This window comes from Gobio gobio, assembly GCF_949357685.1.
Source record: "Gobio gobio genome assembly, chromosome: 13".
In the NCBI taxonomy this organism is placed as follows: Eukaryota; Metazoa; Chordata; class Actinopteri; order Cypriniformes; family Gobionidae; genus Gobio; species Gobio gobio.
In genome coordinates, this window is record NC_137106.1 from 18276885 (window position 1) to 18298114 (window position 21230).

A 21230-nucleotide genomic window follows, 5' to 3' on the forward strand; every position below is an offset into this window, starting at 1 on the left:
ATTTGTTTTTGTTTCCTTTTGCTTCACTTTGTTTAATCTTGCTTGTTTTCTTTTTTTTGTTTAATGCCATATTGTTTTGTTCAGTTTGTTAAACTACTTCCTTGCTAAATTTTCACTTGCAATTTTACTTGTAATGTGGCACTTTGGCAGTAGGCCTACAAATGCGTAGCTTTAATTATAAGCACTCGAAATTAAAATCGAGGACCAGTGATTGACACAGAAATTACAGAATAGAGGTTCTTTCCATGACACACATTCTTGAAACAAAAGAATATTAATATAAAGAATGATGAGTGTGAAATGATGAACAGTATTGGTTAAGGTTGTCCTGATTCATTCATGTCACTTGCTGTCTAATTATTATAGGATGGCCCATCAAACATGTTGTAATGAATGTAATTTTATTAATTTCTTTGCAGCCGTGTCATTATTATTCAGCATCAGAGGCAGCCCTATGGTTTTGCGTGTAATCTCTTGTCACTATTAATTACACCCTCTGTTCCTCACACATGAGTGAGAGGGTGTAAAAGGCGAGAGTACCTCAGGACAACACAATATCCTCTGTTTTTCATTCTTTTTTATCACCTTATCCCATTTATTCTGCGTAACAACATTAGCACTGTTGTTGTATGTCTCACTGTGTTTTGTCCATGTGTGTGTGTGATTATGAAACAGGGATGCTAGGTGTGGAAAAATTCAGTGCCAAGGAGGTGCCAACAGGCCAGTGATCGGAACCAATGCAGTCTCCATAGAGACAAACATACCTCTGCAGGAGGGCGGGCGTATACTGTGCCGTGGAACACACGTGTACCTGGGTGACGATATGCCTGATCCGGGACTGGTATTGGCAGGCACTAAGTGTGCTGCAGGAATGGTACAAGAAGAAATCATTACACAGTGTATCTGCTAGAAATTATTTGTGTGGTCAAGAAATGATGATAAAAGTGGTAGACCAATATATATTTCAGCCAGGCTGATGAATGTAATGATGACCTTTTTTTGCCATTGACCATTCGGTGTCTATTTAGCTGATTAACCTCCCCAAAATATCAGTTCCAATATCAACATGATATATGATATCATATCTTATATCATATAAAATGATATACTGTGTATCATATATAAAATCAATCATATAATTTCATATCATATAAATTATATCATATATCTATCATATCAATCATATATCATATCAATCAATCAATCAAAATCATATCCAAATCATATCAATCAAATCATATAATGGAAAATCAATTGTAAAAAAGTAATTTCAATAATTAAATGTTTTATGATAATTTTTAAACACATTTATGTAATTTGGAAATTATTCTACTCTAATTTGTTTTTTAGTTTTTAGATAATTGAATTGTGATTATTTTATTCTTTTGATAGTCCTAGTTTGTAACAGTGAGAAATAAAACCCATACTTGCATATTTTTATTTGGTTTAATTTGGAGTAAATGACACATTTTCTGTTAAAATATTTCTATAATTTATCAATATTGTCCACCCTAGCACTTAGAAACCCAAATCGGTCGACCACTAGTCAAGGGCAGTAACATAAATGTTTTATTTTAGTGGATACTTATTCAGTGACTTGGTTTTTTTCATAACCTGCAGTTTCTCTCTCTCTCTCTCTCTCTCTCTCTCTCTCTCTCTCTCTCTCTCTCTCTCTCTCTCTCTCTCTCTCTCTCTCTCTCTCTCTCTCTCTCTCTCTCTCTCTCTCTCTCTCTCTCTCTCTCTCTCTCTCTCTCTCTCTCTCTCTCTCTCTCTCTCTCTCATCTCTCTCTCTCTCTCTCCTCTCTCTCTCTCTCTCTCTCTCTCTCTCTCTCATCATAACAGATCTGTTTGAACAGGCAGTGTCAGAATGTCAGTGTGTTTGGAGTGCACAAGTGCTCTGGGAAGTGTAATGGAAGAGGGGTAAGGTTGCTTCCGCTCTGTCAGTTGAATTTTTCTTTCTTTTCTTCTGCAGGAATTTTTTCTTTTTTTTTTTCTGACATTAGTTATCAAGCATTAGGCTCAGATTTGAGTCAGGAATGCTGATAGTAAATCATCGCAAATTATTAAGCGTTACTGAAATCCCCGCCCTCCACAGAATTGTCTGTTTCATTACAGTATAGTGGTTTGCCAAGGGCCAGGGGACAGCATGTGCCCATAATAGCACTTAGCTAACTATTAGCTTCACTTGAACTAGATTACTGCTACGATTGAAATAGCAGTTAAAAGCACAGATAGGACGTGCATTCTGTACTAAATTAGATCATAGTGTAACCTTGTGTCAGTTTTGGTTTTTCATAGGTTCTTCAAATGAAATCACTAACAACAAAATCATCTTTGCAATGCAGAGATGGCACAGAAGTTGCATCTGAATTTGTACAGTTACAACTGCATAAATAATGTTTAGATTAATGTTTTAAAAATAACATTTTGTTTATTAAACGTTTGTATAAAATCAATATTACATTTACAGTCGTGTTCATATTTGTGAAAACCGCTCTTCTGCTCTTGTGATATTGCTTAAATACACAGATCAGGGCATAACATTGTGAAGTAAATAATACTGATTATCTCTTCATCACGGCACCTGTTAGTGGGTGGGATATATTAGGCAGCAAGTGAACATTTTGTCCTCAAAGTTGATGTGTTAGAAGCAGGAAAAATGGGCAAGCATAAGGATTTGAACGAGTTTGACAAGGGCCAAATTGTGATGGCTAGATGACTGGGTCAGAGCATCTCCAAAACTGCAGCTCTTGTGGGGTGTTCCCGGTCTGCAGAGGTCAGTATCTGTCAAAAGTGGTCCAAGGAAGGAACAGTGGTGAACCGGCGACAGGGTCATGGGCAGCCAAGGCTCATTGATGCACATGGGGAGCGAAGGCTGGCCTGTATGGTCCAATCAAACAGACAAGCTACTGTAGCTCAAATTGCTCAAGAAGTTAATGCTGGTTCTGATAGGAAGGTGTCAGAATACACAGTGCATCGCAGTTTGTTGCATATGGGGCTGCAGAGTCGCAGACCAGTCAGGGTGCCCATGCTGACCCCTGTCCACTGCTGAAAGCACCAACAGTGAGCATGTGAGCATCAGAACTGGACCACGGAGCAATGGAAGAAGGTGGCCTGGTCTGATGAATCATATTTTCTTTCATTTTCATGTGGATGGCCGGGTGCGTCACTTACCAGGGGAACACATGGCACCAGGATGCACTATGGGAAGAAGGCAAGCCGGCGGAGGTAGTGTGATGCTTTGGGCAATGTTCTGCTGGGATACCTTAGGTCCTGCCATCCATGTGGATGTTACTTTGACACGTACCATCTACCTAAGCATTGTTGCAGACCATGTACATATTTTCATGGAAACGGTATTCCCTGGTGGCTGTGGCCGCTTTCAGAAGGATAATGCGCCCTGCCACAAAGCAAAAATGGTTCGGGAATGGTTTGAGGAGCACAACAACGAGTTTGAGGTATTGACTTGGCCTCCAAATACCCCAGATCTCAATCCAATCCAGCATAATGTGGGATGTGCTGGTCAGGGCTGTTTAGACAGCAAAAGGGGGACCAACACAATATTAGGTCATAATGTTATGCCTGATCGGTGTATATATGTTATAATATAAAAATCAAGATCTCATTCAAGTAGTTTTTTTGCAAACATATCTTAAAGGTTGTTGACATTTATATTAATTTTGGTGACACAATCATTGATTTTCTGACCTGGCACAACAGTAACAAAAGAAACAAAATTAGAAATAAGTTATTGACTGCATTTGAAACAAAGTCCAATCACATAACAAAGAAATCAGACAACGCACCGGCAATTTAGTAATATCCCCGCAGTTGTGGTCTTGACCGGTCTTGAAATTAAATCCTCTTAGTCTGAGACAGGACCGAGCACAAATGCAGTCGAGACCGAGACAAATGGTCAAAAAATGGTCTTGAGACTGGTCTCCAATACACTAGTTCACACAAAATATAACATTTGTCATCATTTTTTTCTAAATCTGTATACCTTTCTTTTATCCATGAAACACAAAAGGAGTTGAATGTAGGAGAATGTTCAAGCTGTCCTTTTCTAAAGTTGAAAGTGAATGGTGACCATATTCTTTCTGTAAATAACTGTTCTTCACACAAAGCTATCATATGGCTTTAGAAGTCTTGTAATACAGGTACAACTAGTATGGATCACTTTTGTGATGTTTTTTTTTTTTTTTTTTTCGTTTTTGAAGCTTGACAGCCACTGGACAACATTCACTTCAATTGTGTGAAATAGAGCAGCTTGAATATTCTAATATTCTTCAAAACTTCACCTTTTGTATTTCAACAAAGAAAGTCATACAGGTTTGGAACAACATAAGAGCAAGTAAATGAAGACAGAAATTTCATTTTTGTGTAAACTATTATTTTCCTGAATCACCTCAGCGGCCAAAATATTATAGCATTCCCAGCATGCTTGGTGACTTGAGGCTTGTCTCAGCTGTTGAAGTACTTCGTAATCAGTCTCTGTCGCTCCAATAAGGTTATAGGAGTCATATTTAATTCATTTGTGTACTTTTTAAAGTGTCATTCATCATCTTTTGGCTCATGCACATTTGCTTTTTGCCAGAGGAGTGCTGAAATGTAATCGCTAAATGTTGTGGCCAAGAACACCCCCACATTGTCTTTTGCATTTGCACCCACTGCCAGCTCTGGAGGGCACGTGTGCAACCGTGTAATGTTTTATTTATTTTTTCTTGTTACACACTTCCTAAATTGGAATTTCTCTTTGTGTGTGTGTGTGTGTGTATATAAGCAATTACATCCATTGTTATCATCCAAGGTCTATTTCCTTACTGGATCTGTGCTGCAAGACAAATTGATCATTTTTAATAAAGATGTTGGGAGCCCTGTCAGCATCCTGGGATCCTGGACTGTCCGACGTTTTTAAGTCGGACCAGCACCTTAAAGACCCAGACCTAGAACAAAAGAAGACCAGTTAAGACCAAGACCAATACAAAAATACAATACCCCATTAAAGGAGTAGTTCACTTCAGAAAGAAAATCTCCTGATAATTTACTCTGCCCCCATGTCATCCAAGATGTTTATGTCTTTCTTTCTTCAGGCAAAAAGAAATTAAGGTTTTTGAGGAAAACATTCCAGGATTTTTCTCAATATAGTGGACTCCAATGGGGTACAATGGGTTGAAGGTCCAAATTGAAATTGTTTCAATGCCGCTTCATAGGGCGCTACACGATCCCAGACGAGGAATACGTTTCTTATCTAGCGAAACATCTTTTTTTTTTATTTAATAAAAATGTACATACTTTTTAACCACAAATGCTTGACTAGCACTATATCTAAGATGCACTAGGCATTACGTAGTCATGTTGGAAAGGTCACGCATGACGTAGCTCAAAAAGGTGTTTCGTGCGAGTGATTTACATGTTAAGTCAATGCAAAGACGCAAATAGACATTCTGCGGCGTGAATTGAGCGTTTGACACGATTCGCGCGAACGGTTCAGATGTAAATCTGAAACCAGATGTTCAAATGTACATTTCAAAGTTCTGATGTAAATCTGAACTTTTCGCGCTGCGTTATCAGGAGCTTGCTCTAGTAGTGACAACAATGAGGACAAAATCATAAGTTGTAAAAAACTATCTTTACTCCTCCTCGAGAGACAGTATCACCGCATCTGACGAGACAAACCACACACTTCAGGACCCAATCGATCCAGAGCTGCTATGTTTCCAGTTGAGTCTCAATGTAAACATTTAAGTGCCACAGACGTACTGACGGAAACGCATTCACTTTCCATTGTCACGAACACAAGGTTTAGAAAAATCTACGAGTTTTAACTCAAAAGGTTATGTTATCGTTGTCTGTAGCCTACAGTGGGCAAAGACAGCTGCAGCTATAACTACAACTACAGCTGTAATCTCGTGAGAAATGCGATACCTGTTAATGTTGGTTGAATAGCTAGTGACATCAACTGGCCATTTCGTGACCTTTGTTCCCTTGTGTGTGATTGGTTGAAGCCTTTTCTGTCGCTGCGAGAGTTAAAAAACTTTTTTTCGACGCAGCACATTCGCGTTCGGTGTGGAAGCACTCATTACACAAACAGCTGATCAAAAAATAAAACCATTGCACAAATTAATTGTGCGTCAAAATCGTGTCCAGTGTGAAAGGACCTTTAGTCTCGCTTTGTAAACTAGGTCGGTACTTCTCTGCCTACGTCATGCGTGACCTTTCCAACTTGACTGCATAATGCATGGCCCATCACAGAGAGTGGTAGTCAAGCATTTTTTACAGCTTGTAAAAAATTTTTAAATACAGATCTTTTCGCTAGATAAGACCCCTATTCCTCGGCTGGGATCATGTAGAGCCCTTTGAAGCTACATTGAAACTGCAATTTGGACCTTCAAACCATTGTACCCCATTGAAGTCCACCATACTAAGAAAAATCCTGGAATGTTTTTCCTCAAAAACCTTAATTTCTTTTCGACCAAAGAAAGAAAGACATGAACATCTTGGATGACGTGGTGGTGAGTACATGATCAGGAAACTTAAATTCTGAAACTCCTTTAAGCCCCAGACCAAAACTAGAACCCCTGACCTAAGATCTAGATAATACTAGACCAATATGGCTTTTTTTTCTTTTATTGAGAGGTCTCAAGTCCAGGAAATCAAGAATCACACTTTAAAATCATTGAACCCTGAAACTTAGGAGTTTGTCTGTTTTTTGTTTTTTTTTAATGCATGTTGAAACAATTATAGCATCTAAGAAAGTTTGATCAGAGGGTTAAGAGTTTGAGAGACTGAAAAGTTCACGTTTTATGATGGGAAAGACATTGCTGCATTTTTCATTTTCGAAGGCAGACATATAATATTCAGACTTTGATTTAAACTTCAAGTGACATCAATCAACTTCCGCAGCGACCCTTGACACATGCCCTGATGGAAAAAATGTATGCAGGTTTTTGCAAATGGAACACTGTTGCCTTTGAATGCAGCTTTGAACAGAGCATCCATGAACTGAATGCTCATGAGGAGATTTGCACTATTATCCCACAGAATTCTTTAAACATTAAACAGCAGGATGTTGTTGATAATGTCCAGCAAGGAATTTAATCAGATGGTTTAAGCTGCGTGTGGCATTGATGCCTGTTGCTTCATGTTTACAGGAATGCAACAACAAGAAGAACTGCCATTGTGAAGCTCACTGGGCACCTCCTTTCTGTGATAGGGTGGGGTTTGGTGGAAGCGTTGACAGTGGACCAATGAGACAAGCCGGTAAATTGAAGGACAGCTGCCCTTTTGGCTTACCTGCTAGAGCAATATGCACTTTGCTAACACTGCATGCCTTAGTTAACATGCTTAATTAATACTTCCTGCAGTGATTATGTTCTCCTTTCCAATCTTAGGCCAGAAACATACTCTTCTACGCAAGTATGCAAACACAGATACAATTTTTTGAAGTGCCCCCATTATGTTTTTGTTTTTTTTAATATTACATTTCATCCAGTGTGTAATATAGCTGTTTGTGAATGTAAAACAACATCTGGTGACCCGCCCTCAAAGACTGCAGTTGTAGCTAAGGCCTGGAAAAGTTTGTTTTGTGTTGTCGACATGTCGTTTTCTGCGCTACGAAAGCAAGTCCACATTGCATGCACTTCCAAAGGATGAGGACTCGCGTCGGAATTGATACAGTAAAACTTACGCCATCATTACTGTTCATTTCGCTGAGTATGCTGAGGAAGCTTCCGGAGCTGAAATTGAGAAATGGCAATGGCCGTATTGTTTCCGATATGCGCTGTAAGCTTTAGACCGCTTTAGAATCTCAACAGACTGGGCCATCTGACCAATCAGAGCAGAGTAGGCTCTTAGTAAGGAAGGGTAGAGAGATTGAATCCTTTTTCAAACCGTTCAGACACTCTGTAAGAAAACCCATGCTGCATGCTGCAATATATATTATGTGAAAATAAGTGTTTTTTTGACGTCGGATGTAAACCTAATGTACGAGAACTCCAAAACAAAATTAAGAACCTTTAATAGGCCTATTGCATAATAGGGGCACTTTAAACTCTTTAATTGTTTTATTTATTAATTCATTTATTTCATAAACCACTATACAGTCTTGCTCAAAAGTTTACACACCCCTTACATTGTAAAAAATGTGAATAATTTTAACAAAAGAAGAGGGATCATACAAAATGCATGTTATTTTTATATAGTAATGTCCTGAATAAGGACATTACACTTTACATAAATAATATTTTACATAAAATATGTTTACATATATTCCACAAGACAAAAAAAATAGCTGAATTTATAAAAATGACCCCGTTCAAAAGTTTATGTACTTGATTCTTAAAGGGATAGTTCACCCAAAAAGGCAAATTATCCTATAATTTACTCACCCTCAAGCCATCCTAGATGTATATGACATTCTTCTTTCAGACGAATACAATCAGAGTTATATTAAAAATGTCCTGGCTAATCCAAGCTTTATAAATAGCAGTGAATGGCTGCCCAAAATTTGAAGCGCAAAAAAATGCATCCATCCATTATAAAAGTAATCAATATGGCTCCAGGGGGTTAATAAAGGCCTTATGAAGTGAAGCGATGCAGTTGTGTAAGAAAAATATCCATATTTAACACATTATAGAGTAAAATATCTAGCTTCCGCCAGACCGCCTTCCATATTCAACTTACGGAAAAAGCGCAACTGGCACGACGTGTAATGTCAGATGTAGTGTAATCGTTTTGAGCTGCCAGAGGCGCTGTACTTTCTTCTTAAGTTGAATACGGAAGGCAGTCTGGCGGAAACGTGATATTTTACTTTATAAAGTTTTAAATATGCTTAACCCACGGAGCCATGGGGATTATTTTTATAATGGAGGATGCACTTTTTTGGGCTTCAAATTTTGGGCTGCCATTCACTGCTATTATAAAGCTTGGAAGAGCCAGGACATTTTTTTATATAACTCTAATTGTATTCGTCTGAAAGAAAAATGTCATATACACCTAGGATGGCTTGAGGGTGAGTAAATTATGGGATAATTGGTAACACTTTACAATAAGGTTGTATTAGTTAACATTATGTATTAGTTAACATGAACTAACCATGAACAACACCTCTGTTCAGCATTAGTTAATCTTTGTTAATGTTAGTTAATAAAAATACAGCTGTTCATGGTTTGTTCATGTTAGTTCACAGTGCATTAACTAATGTTAACAAGATTTGAATAACGCATTAGTAAAAGTCGGGTAACACTTTACTTGAAGGGGTGTGCATAAGACTGACATGACACCTTCATAATCATGATGTGACACATGTCATGAATATGAAGGAGTTTGTATGTATGTTTATGACAACTGTCATTAAGCGTCATTCGCTTTATTATGTCATTTTTAATGCAAAGATGACATTATTTGAGGTGCCTTAGTTATGACAACTTGACATAAACCAATACATCATAACCTGTCAGTGTCTTTGTCATGACAACTTGACATTACCAAGACAACATAACCTGTCATAAATCTGTCATAAACATGACTTAGCAGATTAATTATCAAACTTAAGAAACGACTTAGCTTTATGGGTTAACATTACATTAAACTGTCATGTGGTTGGTTTTGACGTTGGCTGTCATAAGGCCATTATAATGTCATGATTTTTTTTTTATGACCACTTTTTTTCAGTGGTATAAGTTGAATTTGTCATTGAAATGTCATTAAGTGTCAATACTCTGTCAAATTATTTTATAACAGTGTCATGAATATTTTTCTTGACCTAAACTACAGTGGTACAAGTTGAATTCGTCATTAAAATGTAATTAAGTGTTAATACTCTGTCAAATTATTTTATTACAGTGTCATAAATATTTTTCTTGACTTAAACTTTGGCGTCATAGAGGAAATCGTACCACTGGTTAGGTGTACGCCATTATGATGGTGTCTTAGCTAGACTTATCCATTATGTAAAAAAGCATTTCAAGAAAATATAAATGTGTGGGATGCTGTAATTAACTGTTTTTGCAGTGAAATGGACCAAACGCTGCATGGCTTAAACCACCATTGTACTTTTTTCATTTAATTTTGGGTGAATCAGTCTCCAAATGCAATAAAATATAATTTTGTCCATTTTAATTATCATTATTATTGGATGATTGATTTTATTTCTCGAACACCTATGCATATTTTTAAGACATTTGAAATTGTCTATTATCTGACCTTGTGTTGGAGCTGGTGGAGGAAACCTTTTTTTAAAAACACTATGAACTGAAAAATATTCATGACGCTGTTATAAAATAATTTGACAGAGTATTAACACTTCATGACATTTTAATTACAAATTCAACTTGTACCACTGAAAAAAATTAATGACATTATAATGGCCTCAGTCAACATCAAAACCAACCACATGACAGTTTAATGTTAACCCTATAAAGCTAAGTAGTTTCTTAAATTTGATAATTGATCTGCTATGTCATTTTTTTGACAGGCTATGTTGTCTTGGTACTGTCAAGTTGTCATGACAAAGACACTGACAGGTTATGATGTATTGGTTTATGTCAGGTTGTCATAACAAAGACATCTCAAATAATGTCAACTTTGCATTGAAAATGACATAATTGAGCAAATGACACTTAATTACAGTTGTGATAAATATGCATACAAACTCCTTCATATTCATGACATGTGTCATGTCAGTCTTATGCACACCCCTTCAAGTAAAGTGTTACCAAAAGTTGAAATTTACATTAACAAAGATTAATAACTGCTTTATAAGTGCAGTTCATTATAAGTTCATGTTAACTAATGTAGTTAACTAATGTTAACTAATGAACCTTATTGTAAAGTGTTACCGGATAATTTTCATTTTTGGGTGAACTAACCCTTTAATACTGTGTGCCGTTACCTTTTTTTTGTTGTTTTTTTTGTGATGGTTGTTCATGAGTCCCTTGTTTGTCCGGAGCAGTTAAACTGCCCATTGTTCTACAGAAGAATCCTTCAGGTCCTTCAAATTCTTCAGTTTTCCAGCATCTTTTGCATATTTGAACCCTCTCCAGCAGTGACGGTATGATTTTGAGATTCATCTTTTCACACTGAGGACAATTGAGGGACTCAAACACAGCTATTAAAAAAACGTTTTCAACATTCACTGATGCTCCAGATAGATATGCTTCAAATATGCAAAAGATGCTGGAAAACATCATCATTTTTGGGACACTGAAGGATTTTTCTGAAGAATGTTGGGCAGTTTAACTGCTCAGGGACGACACACAGTATTAAGAATCAAGGGTACTTTTGAACAGGGGTCATTTTTATAAAAATTAAAAAAAATGTGTGGACTATATGTAAACATCTTTTATGTAAAATATCTTGTTCAGGACAGTACTAAATGAAAAATAACATGCATTTGCTATTATTTTGTTATAATGATTCCCATTTTCACAGATTTTGCAAGGGGTGTGTAAACTTTTGAGCACGACTGTATACAAAGAAATTAAACAACGAAAATGACCACCCTTAGTTACATGTGCCAGTGCCATTAAACCAGATGTATTATCTGGTATATGTATTTTAAATTGACACAAAGAAATTAAACAAAATTACGAGAATTTCCATCCTTGCTTTTGCATAGCTTGAAGCTTTATGCTTCCGAACATGCATGGAGTATGTTTCGACCATTTGAGCCTCGTGCATTACGATTTTCCAAATATACTGCTTCAGGAAGTGCACTAGCTCTAACCACTTTCATCCCCTCTGTGACAGCCACACCGCAGGTAGAACAGTGCAGCCTGAAAGTACAATGTACTTACAAAACCCATTAAATGATTTTCCAGTGGAAAAGCATAACAGCATTGACAAAACACATCATTGATTTACTGGTGGAAACCTGAAGCACTGTGCTTACATGTCACTCAGCAGGCACTCGAGAACTTTGAGACAGCTTGTAAAAAGCAGTGCAGGTGGAGGCACAGAGGGATGTTGATCGATTCCTTTTTCACTCTAATCTGACTCTGACTTCTTGTGTTTTCCCTCTCTGTGCCATTCTGTGCCGTGCTGTACAACAGATGTGCGAGTGTGTGTATTAATGTGCGTGCTGTCCTATGTGACAACAGCTGACAGCAGCGCTGTGGCCGTGGGCGTGCTGGTCACCCTCCTTTGCTTGCTGTCGGCGGGACTGATTGTGTGCCTGAAGAGGAAAGCGCTGGTCCAGATGCTCTGCATCAATAAGAAGAGCGCCATTCAAAAGCTAAGGTGCCGTTTCCTCCAGCAATGTCTTCCAAAATGTGTTTGATCCTGGATTCCTGCTGGTATCCATCTAGGGACACCCAGAAAAACCTTGTATGGAAGCTTAAAGGAATTAAGTTTCAAGTTCAGTACAAGTTCATATCGAGTATATGTTCATATTTGGGGCACAATATAATTGTGAACAGAAAATCATTTTGACGTTCCTTAAAAAAATTCATGGTCACAGTAACACACTTACAATGGAGGTAAACTGGGCCAGCTTTCCAGAGGGTTTTAAAGTCTAAATTTGAAGCTTGTACTTTGGTTAAAACTCTTGAATTATTCAGTAAAACCCTGTTTATAATTTAAGCCTTACAGTTGTCTAAAATCTTAATCGCCCTTTTTGAGGTGGGAATAGTTTTCTTTGTGAATGAACTTCTGTGTTACTAATATTATTCCTAGCTTGTCTCATTGAGTGTATTGTGTGACAGTTAAAGGGGTTTGTGGCTTTTTGATGGATGTTTAAATAGGGTTAGGTCAGTAATTGATTGATTTACATTACCGTTCAAGGGTTTGGGTAAGATTTGTTAACATTTTTGAAAGAAGTCTCTTATGCTCACCAAGGCTACATTTATTTATTTTTTACATATAGGCTTTTGGGAAATACTATTACAATTTAACAGTTGTCTATTTTCATATATTTTCAAATGTAATTTATTAAGCAGAATCTTCAGCATTATTACTCCAGTCTCCAGTGTCACATGATCCTTCAGAAATCATTATAATATGCTGATTTGATGCAAAAGAAACATTTATTATTATCATCAATGTTGAAAAACTCAACACTGCTGATTTTCAACCCACTTTGTATTGTTACAATGTTGGTAATATACACTGATCAGGCATAACATTATGACATTATGGATTTGAGCGAGTTTGACAAGGTACAAATTGTGATGGCTAGACGACTGGGTTAGAGCTTCTCCAAAACTGCAGCTCTTGTGGGGTGCTCCCGGTCTGCAGTGGTCAGTATCTGTCAAGTGGTGCAAGGAAGGAACAGTGGTGAACCGGCGACAGGGTCAAGGGCGGCCAAGGCTCATTGATGCACATGGGGAGCGAAGGCTGGCCTGTGTGGTCCAATCAAACAGACGAATAGACAGAATTCACAGTGCATCGCAGTTTGTTGCGTATGGCAGGCCAGTCTGGGTATCCATGCTGACCCCTGTCCATCGCAGAAAGCACCAACAGTGGGCAAGTGAGCATCTGAACTGGACCACGGAGCAATGGAAGAAGGTGGCCTGTTCTGAATCACATTTTCTTTTACATCATGTGGATGGCCTTGTCCACTTACCTGGGGAACACATGGCACCAGGATGCACTATGGGAAGAAGGCAAGCCGGCGGAGGCAGTGTGATGCTTTGGGCAATGTTCTGCTGGGACACCTTGGGCCATGTAAACGGTATTCCCTGGTGGCTGTGGCCTCTTTCAGCAGGATAATGCGCCCTGCCACAAAGCAAAAATGGTTCAGGAATGTTTTGAGGAGCACAAGTTTGAGGTGTTGACTTTGCCTCCAAATTCCCCAGATCTCAATCCAATTGAGCATCTGTGGGACGTGCTGAACAAACAAGTCTGATCCATAGAGGTCCCACCTCGCAACTTACAGGACTTAAAGGATCTGCTGCTAACATATTGGTGCCAGATACCACAGCACACCTTCAAGGGTCTAGTGAAGTCCATACCTCGACGGGTCAGGGCTGTTTTGGCAGCAAAAGGGGGACCAGCACAATATTAGGAAGGTGATCATTATGTTATGCCTGATCGGTGTATGTAAATAAACAATGTCCACTGTTTAGTCATTCTCGGTGTTACCTAGGCCTAGAAATTCACATTTATTTGCAGCTAAAGCATTTTGCATCTTCCAGCACACTTTCGACAGCTCCAGAGCTTTCATGAAAACAACAGATTATACTTCCGCATTTTTGTATCCCTGCTTAAGAAAAGTGAGATTGACATAGGGTTATTAACAAAACGGTTATTGGTTTATCACTCAAAATTGTATCATAATTTGTGTACTCTTTAAACATCAGTATGGTAAAAATGGAACACTATGGCAACAGCTTTCTTACCGATATACACAATGTCATTTTGCTTCAGGATATTATTTGAAATAGAAAACTTTTTGTAACAATACAAAGTCTTTACTATCACTTTTGATCAATTTAATGAATCTAAATAAAAGTATTAACATCTTTAAAAAATATAATAATTTCACTGACCCCAAACATTTGAACAGTAGTGTAGGTCAGTATGTGATATTCTATCTCCATCATGCTATCATTTTAAAACGGTGTGTATTTTAATATTTACATGTCTACTTACATTGTAAGTGCTTTACTATAAACATGATTTTTTTTATTTTTAAAAGTAAGGAGCAAGTCACATTTTTTGTGGTAATCAATATTATGCCACAGATAAAAAATGGACATTCCTACTGTAGTAGTCACTTTCACCACCCCTAATAATTGTGAGGTAAATTAAAACTCTTTCATAATTCTACAGATCAGTTGGGCGAAAGCGAGCACCCAGCCCCCCACAGACACAGTCAGTCTTCAGGGTCTCGCCTCAGCACAAGCAGCCCTCTTTACCTTTACACTCCCGGTGTGACAAGGTAAGTGTGGTGCCCTATACCCATCATAAAAATGTCCAAAATATTTATATGTTATATATTTATTTTTAATATTTTTTATCCAAAATTCTTCCTATTTTTTTGGTAGTAAAGAAAAAACTGCAAAAAAAATGTATATATGTATGTACTGTATGTTAGTTATCGCAGTTCCATTAATAATGATTATTTACACCCCCATTAACAAGCAATAACAAGATTTTGTATTAAATCTCAAATTCCATAGTTCAGTACCCCAGCGAGGTCAGTTCACTTGCAGAAATACTATGCCTGTACAAGCCAATTAATTCCTGACTTTCTGTATACACAGCATGAGACTTAGGTGCATAATTGATTTATTCTCCAGTATTGACCCTCAAAGAATATTAATGAAGTCCAGATCTTCATTTAAAACCTCAAATGTTCAGTTAGAAGCATTTCAGTTTCATTGCAGTGTAATGCACTTGAGTAGCATAACAATATATTGATTGAAATTGTTGTAGCTGGAAGCCTTTGTATGATCAAGAGATCAATTCTCTATGTGATTGGACATCCCCCATTGAATTGTGTTTGAATGGTAAAGCATTGAGTGATTGCTTCATCCGGGTATTTTTAGTCTGTGTGCAGTGTGCCATACCAAATAGCAGTAATGTCTGAATACCTTTGTGAAAGCACCTGGAACGGTATTGGCTTGTAAAGTAATGTATCCAGAAATGGGTATAGATTGATTCCTCGAAAGGTCTTAAAGGTTAGCAGTAGCAAGCAGTAGAGCTAGTATTGAATTATTTTTCAAGAGCAGACTGTCTTTCCTCAGATATCCCATCCCTGTTCGGAGCCTCTCCTCCCTCCACATAACTTCCACAGTTTGCGTCGGCTGCCTGAATGTCCCACTCGCTGCCAGCCCATCCACATCAGTCACCCCATGCCCGTTACACTGGGTGTCAGCATGGGCTCAGGTCTGCAGCCTCTGCCCTCCGTCCCGCCTCATATGACTCTGGTCTCACATACACACTCGCCGGGCAGAGCGGCAGGCTTCCACACACTCCCACGCCAGCTTCCCTACACAAACAACCAGGTAAGTGCTGCACACATAAGCATCCTGAGTGTCAGGATCCCAAAATGTACCCATTCTTCCTGCTGATGCTTCACGTCTTATTGCCTGTATCCACTTTTGTGTCATTAAAAGCTCGTATTTTGGGTCAACAGCTTATAAAAACTTCTGGGTTTTTGGTTCTGGGTTTTGTTTAGCTTGTTTTCTGTACACTTTGTCACATATCAGCTTTTAGACATAGTTCTGTTCTTTGTTATAAGTCAGAAATGACAAGGCGGCAGCTTCACGCAATACAAAGTCAATGGAGGGGGGCATGGTTTTCAGATTATGTCTCTATGGGGGTTTTGGCCCTGCTACCAGGTATGAGTGTGAATGCTACTGTGGTTTCAAAATATTAAGGGCAATATTAAAACTCTATACTGTTTTGTATAAATAGATTAAAATAGACAAAAACTTTTGTATATACAGTACCGGTCAAAAGTTTGGAAACACTACTATTTTTAATGTTTGTGAAAGATGTCTTTTCTGCTCATTCTTCTGCATTTTTTTTGACGAAAAAAGTATCATAGGTTATAAAAAATATTAAGCAGCACACCTGTTTCCAACATGGATAATAAATCAGCATATTAGAATGATTTCTGAAGGATCATGAGACACAGAAGACTGGTGTAATGGCTGATGAAAATTCAGATTTGCATCACAGAAATAAATTATATTTTAAAGATAGAAAACCATTATTTTAAATTGTAATAATATTTCACAATATTACAGTTTTTTCTGTGTTTTTGATCAAATAAATTCATGCTTGATGAACAATAGTAATGTTTCCAAACTTTTGACCAGTACTGTATATCAATATTTATATTATATCATAAAGGACTTGAGTAAAAGTACAGATGCCCTAATAAAATATTACTCCAGTAAAAGTACTAAGCACTTGATTTTTTATATTAGCGATTTCTTATACTCCTTTCCGCTGCTCTAAATACGTGTGTGGGGAGGGGATATAATGTAATAGACTCACAGATAAAGCTTAAAGGGTTAGTTCACCCAAAAATGCAAATTCTGTCATTAATTACTTACCCTCATGTCGTTCGACACCCGTAAGACCTCGGTTCATCTTCGGAACAGAAATTAAGATATTTTAGCTGAAATCCGATGGCTCGAAAAGGCCTCCATTGGCACAATGCACTTTACACTCTCAAGAACTATAAAAGGTACTAAAGACGTCATTACAATCCATCTCACTACAGTGCAGGTTCTACAATAACTTTATAAAGCAGCGAGAATAGTTTTTATGCGCAAAAAAAACCTAAATAACGACTTATATAGTGATGACCGATTTCAAAATAATGCATCATGAAGCTTCGATTATGCGTTATGAATCAGCGAGTCGAATCATGATTCGGATCGCGTGTCAAACTGCTGAAATACGTGACTTTGGCGATCTAAACCGCTGAATCGACTCACTGATTCATAACGCTTCGAAGCTTCATGATGCATTATTTTGAAATCGGTCAAAATTTCAATATTTTGAAATTGTAGAACCTGCACTGTAGTGAGATGGATTGTAATGACGTCTTTAGTATTTTATAGGTCTTGAGAGTGTAAAGTGCATTGTGCCAATGGAGGCCTTTCTGAGCCATCGGATTTCAGCTAAAATATCTTCATTTGTGTTCCGAAGATGAACGGAGGTCTTACGGGTGTCGAACGATATGAGTAAGTAATTAATGACATAATTTTCCTTTATGGGTGAACTAACCCTTTAATACGTTACATCTCCGTCTGACATCATTATGAATTATTATGAATTTTCAAGAAGTCAGCACTAGTCAATAAGGCAGATTATGCATACATTTAAAAAAAAAACATCATGGTCATTTTATTTTATTACATTTGTCATACACTGATAACTACTACTGATATTTACAAGTGTGCAAACAAGTGAAAACATAATATACTAGTTTTACATCATTTGAAACTGCTACAGCAGCGGGGCAAATTTGTGTCATTTTAACTTTGAGTTTTTACTTAGACATTTAGAAAAACTAGAAAATAAAAAAGAGGACATATCCACATTCAAGCATTTGAAAGCATACAACACGGAACATTTTTTTTTGTAAAATGTACTTCATTTTTCTTTCGCAATTTTTTGCACTCAGATTTATGTAAATTTCACATATGGAATTAAGTAAACTCTACTTAACTAAGTTAAGTAAAATTAACAAAGAAAATAACTAACTTTAACTTGGTCAGTTAAAGTTTAAGTAATTTCTACTTAGTTGAAGTTTACTTTTCAGTACTTTTTACTTGAACAATTGAACACTGAATTAAATCACACTTTTAAAGTATATGCTTTACTTAGAAACATCTTTAATGTAACGTAAATAATAACGTCTTTAACGTAAATAAAACAATAGATATTGTGTAGACACCCCATAATAGAAGTAACACAGTACCCACCCGAACACAGAGACCTTAATACTTGGTACGCAATACACAATGATGTTAACATCCGATGGATTGTTTTTGAGTATCCATTTTGGATCCATTTGAGTAACTTCAGATGTCACAAAATGACAAGTTAAACCTAACAACAAAAATAATAATATACAGTATAAATACAGCGATCAAAATCAACTGTATTGATTATTCATGCCCCAGTGCATGATGGGAACACCAATATCAGTAGAGTTAAGTAGGTTTTACTTAATTTTATAACCTTGATATTTACGCTATAATGTCTTCAAGCTTGAATTGAGTACTAATATAGGATTTTTTTTATTCTTGCCTAAATTAACTTTTTTAATCATTTTTATCAGTGAATGGGCTTAAACAGCTCATCCTTTTACAGCATTTAGTTCACAATCAACTGGCAGTCATGATATGATTATGATTTAATATGTATGTATGTAAATATGATTTTCATTTACAATGATAAATCCTAAAATGAGTGCATTAGTAGCACTCATGCACACACTCAAACTCAGAGGATTTTCCATTCTTGGATGATTTTGATTCAGACTTGTGAATTCAGTGAATTGTTAACTGGATATTCGCTCGGACCGGATCATTTGAATCAGTGAGTTGTTGACTCGAGAACAGATGCAGTCGGATCGGTCCATTCAATCTAATTAAATTGAACAAGCTTGTGAATCAAATTTGAATCGAATCATGAAACTTGTTTTGGGTTCCAGCCCTGGATTTTTATGAATTGGCATTAGCATTGTCAGCCGGTTATCACAAACATTATTGTAAAAAGGCTTGTGGGTCAGGAGGTTTTACCATAAGGGGCAGTTCACACGCACATTTTTGCATTTTACTACGCTACCTTTACATATACGTTCTACAGGATCTGTTTCTTTGTCTGCAAAGTGACAGTCAGATGCAAAAAACCAAGTGGATGGAGATAAGAAGACATTAGCGAGGACGTTACACTTTCCTTTGCTCGACAAACCACATAAATTACTTATATGAGGTTTCCAGTTGAAGATAAAATGAAGACAAAAAATCTAAGAGTGGGGTAGACAGAGAGGGCGGAGGAGTGAAAGTGATACGGAGAGAATGAGATTGGACGGGTGCATGAGAGCTTTCCTGTGAGATGGGATGAGAGACGTCCGTGTGTGAAGGTATGTGGTTTAGATGATAAGTGCTGCTCAGGGACACTGGCAGGATATGCTATCAGACAGCATGAAGAAGAACATCTGTTGCTTTGAATCTCAGCTCACTTCTCGGCACTGGAGTGAACTAACCAATGCGTATCAATAGTACGAGTGACATGTGCAATGTCGTGGAATGTATACGCCAAAATTAGTTTTGCCGTGCATATGGTACGCAGTTTTTCGTGTGCTTATGATACGCACTTATATATACGCACTTGTATATGACACGCTCTTGGGTAGGATAGGGGTGAGGGGGTGGTGGGTTTGTGCGTATAATACGCCATAAAGTGCGCATATGCAAGCGAAAAACTGCATACCATATGCACGCCAAAACTCATTTTGGCATATACATTCCACGACATTGCACACTCGTATTATTTATACGCATTTTCGTGTGATCGGGCTCAACTAACTGTGGTTAGATCCAGCTCACTAGAAAATCTCACCTCAAGGAGAAATGTATCTTGCTAAATAAGTGCAAGATGGGCATTTTTAGGATAAGACATTGTACTCTGAATGTAGAATGCCTATCCCATGGATGAACCTGTATTTGTGTTTGTTATTTCTTTTTAAAAAGTTCTTTATTAAGGGGAAATAGTATTAAGGTACAGCTTATTGAAGATAATACTGATTATCTTTTCATCACGGCACCTGTTAGTGGGTGGGATATATTAGGCAGCAAGTGAACATTTTGTCCTCAAAGTTGATGTGTTAGAAGCAGGAAAAATGGGCAAGCATAAGGATTTGAGCGAGTTTGACGAGGGCCAAATTGTGATGGCTAGACGACTGGGTCAGAGCATCTCCAAAGCTGCAGCTCTTGTGGGTGTTCCCAGTCTGCAGTGGTCAGTATCTGTCAAAAGTGGTCCAAGGAAGAAACAGTGGTGAACCGGCGACAGGGTCATGGGCGGCCAAGGCTCATTGATGCACATAGGGAGCAAAGGCTGGCTTGTGTGGTCCAATCAAACAGACGAGCTACTGTAGCTCAAATTGCTCAAGTAGTTAATGCTGGTTCTGATAGAAAGGTGTCAGAATACACAGTGCATCGCAGTTTGTTGCGTATGGGGCTACATAGCCGCAGACCAGTCAGGGTGCCCATGCTGACCCCTGTCCACTGCCGAAAGCACCAACAGTGAGCATCAGAACTGGACGGTGGCCTGGTCTGATGAATCACATTTTCTTTTACATCATGTGGATGGCCGGGTGCGTGTGCGTGTGCATCGCTTACCTGGGGAACACATGGCACCAGGATGAATTATGGGATGAAGACAAGCCGGCAGAGGCAGTGTGATGCTTTGGGCAATGTTCTGCTGGGAAACCTTGGGTCCTGCCATCCATGTGGATGTTACTTTGACATGTACCACCTACCTAAGAATTGTTGCAGACCATGTACACCCTTCCATGGAAATGGTATTCCCTGGTGGCTGTGGCTCTTTCAGCAGGATAATGCGCCCTGCCACAAAGCAAAAATGGTTCAGGAATGGTTTGAGGAGCACAACAAGTTTGAGGTGTTGACTTGACCTCCAAATTCCCCAGATCTCAATCCAATTGAGCATCTGTGGGATGTGTTGAACAAACAAGTCCGATCCATGGAGGCCCCACCTCGCAACTTACTGGACATAAAGGATCTGCTGCTAACATCTTG

General features: G+C 37.9%; 1 protein-coding gene across 1 annotated transcript in view; it reads left to right on the plus strand.

Annotated features, from left to right (window-relative positions):
• adam12b (ADAM metallopeptidase domain 12b) overlaps positions 1-21230 on the plus strand; it is a 79215-nt gene that overhangs the window by 51684 nt on the left and 6301 nt on the right. The window contains exons 6-11 of the mRNA XM_079833993.1: positions 676-874; positions 1843-1920; positions 7155-7263; positions 12102-12240; positions 14773-14881; positions 15690-15950. Of these exons, the coding sequence (XP_079690119.1) occupies positions 676-874; positions 1843-1920; positions 7155-7263; positions 12102-12240; positions 14773-14881; positions 15690-15950 (895 nt within the window). The remainder of the gene's footprint in view (positions 1-675; positions 875-1842; positions 1921-7154; positions 7264-12101; positions 12241-14772; positions 14882-15689; positions 15951-21230) is intronic.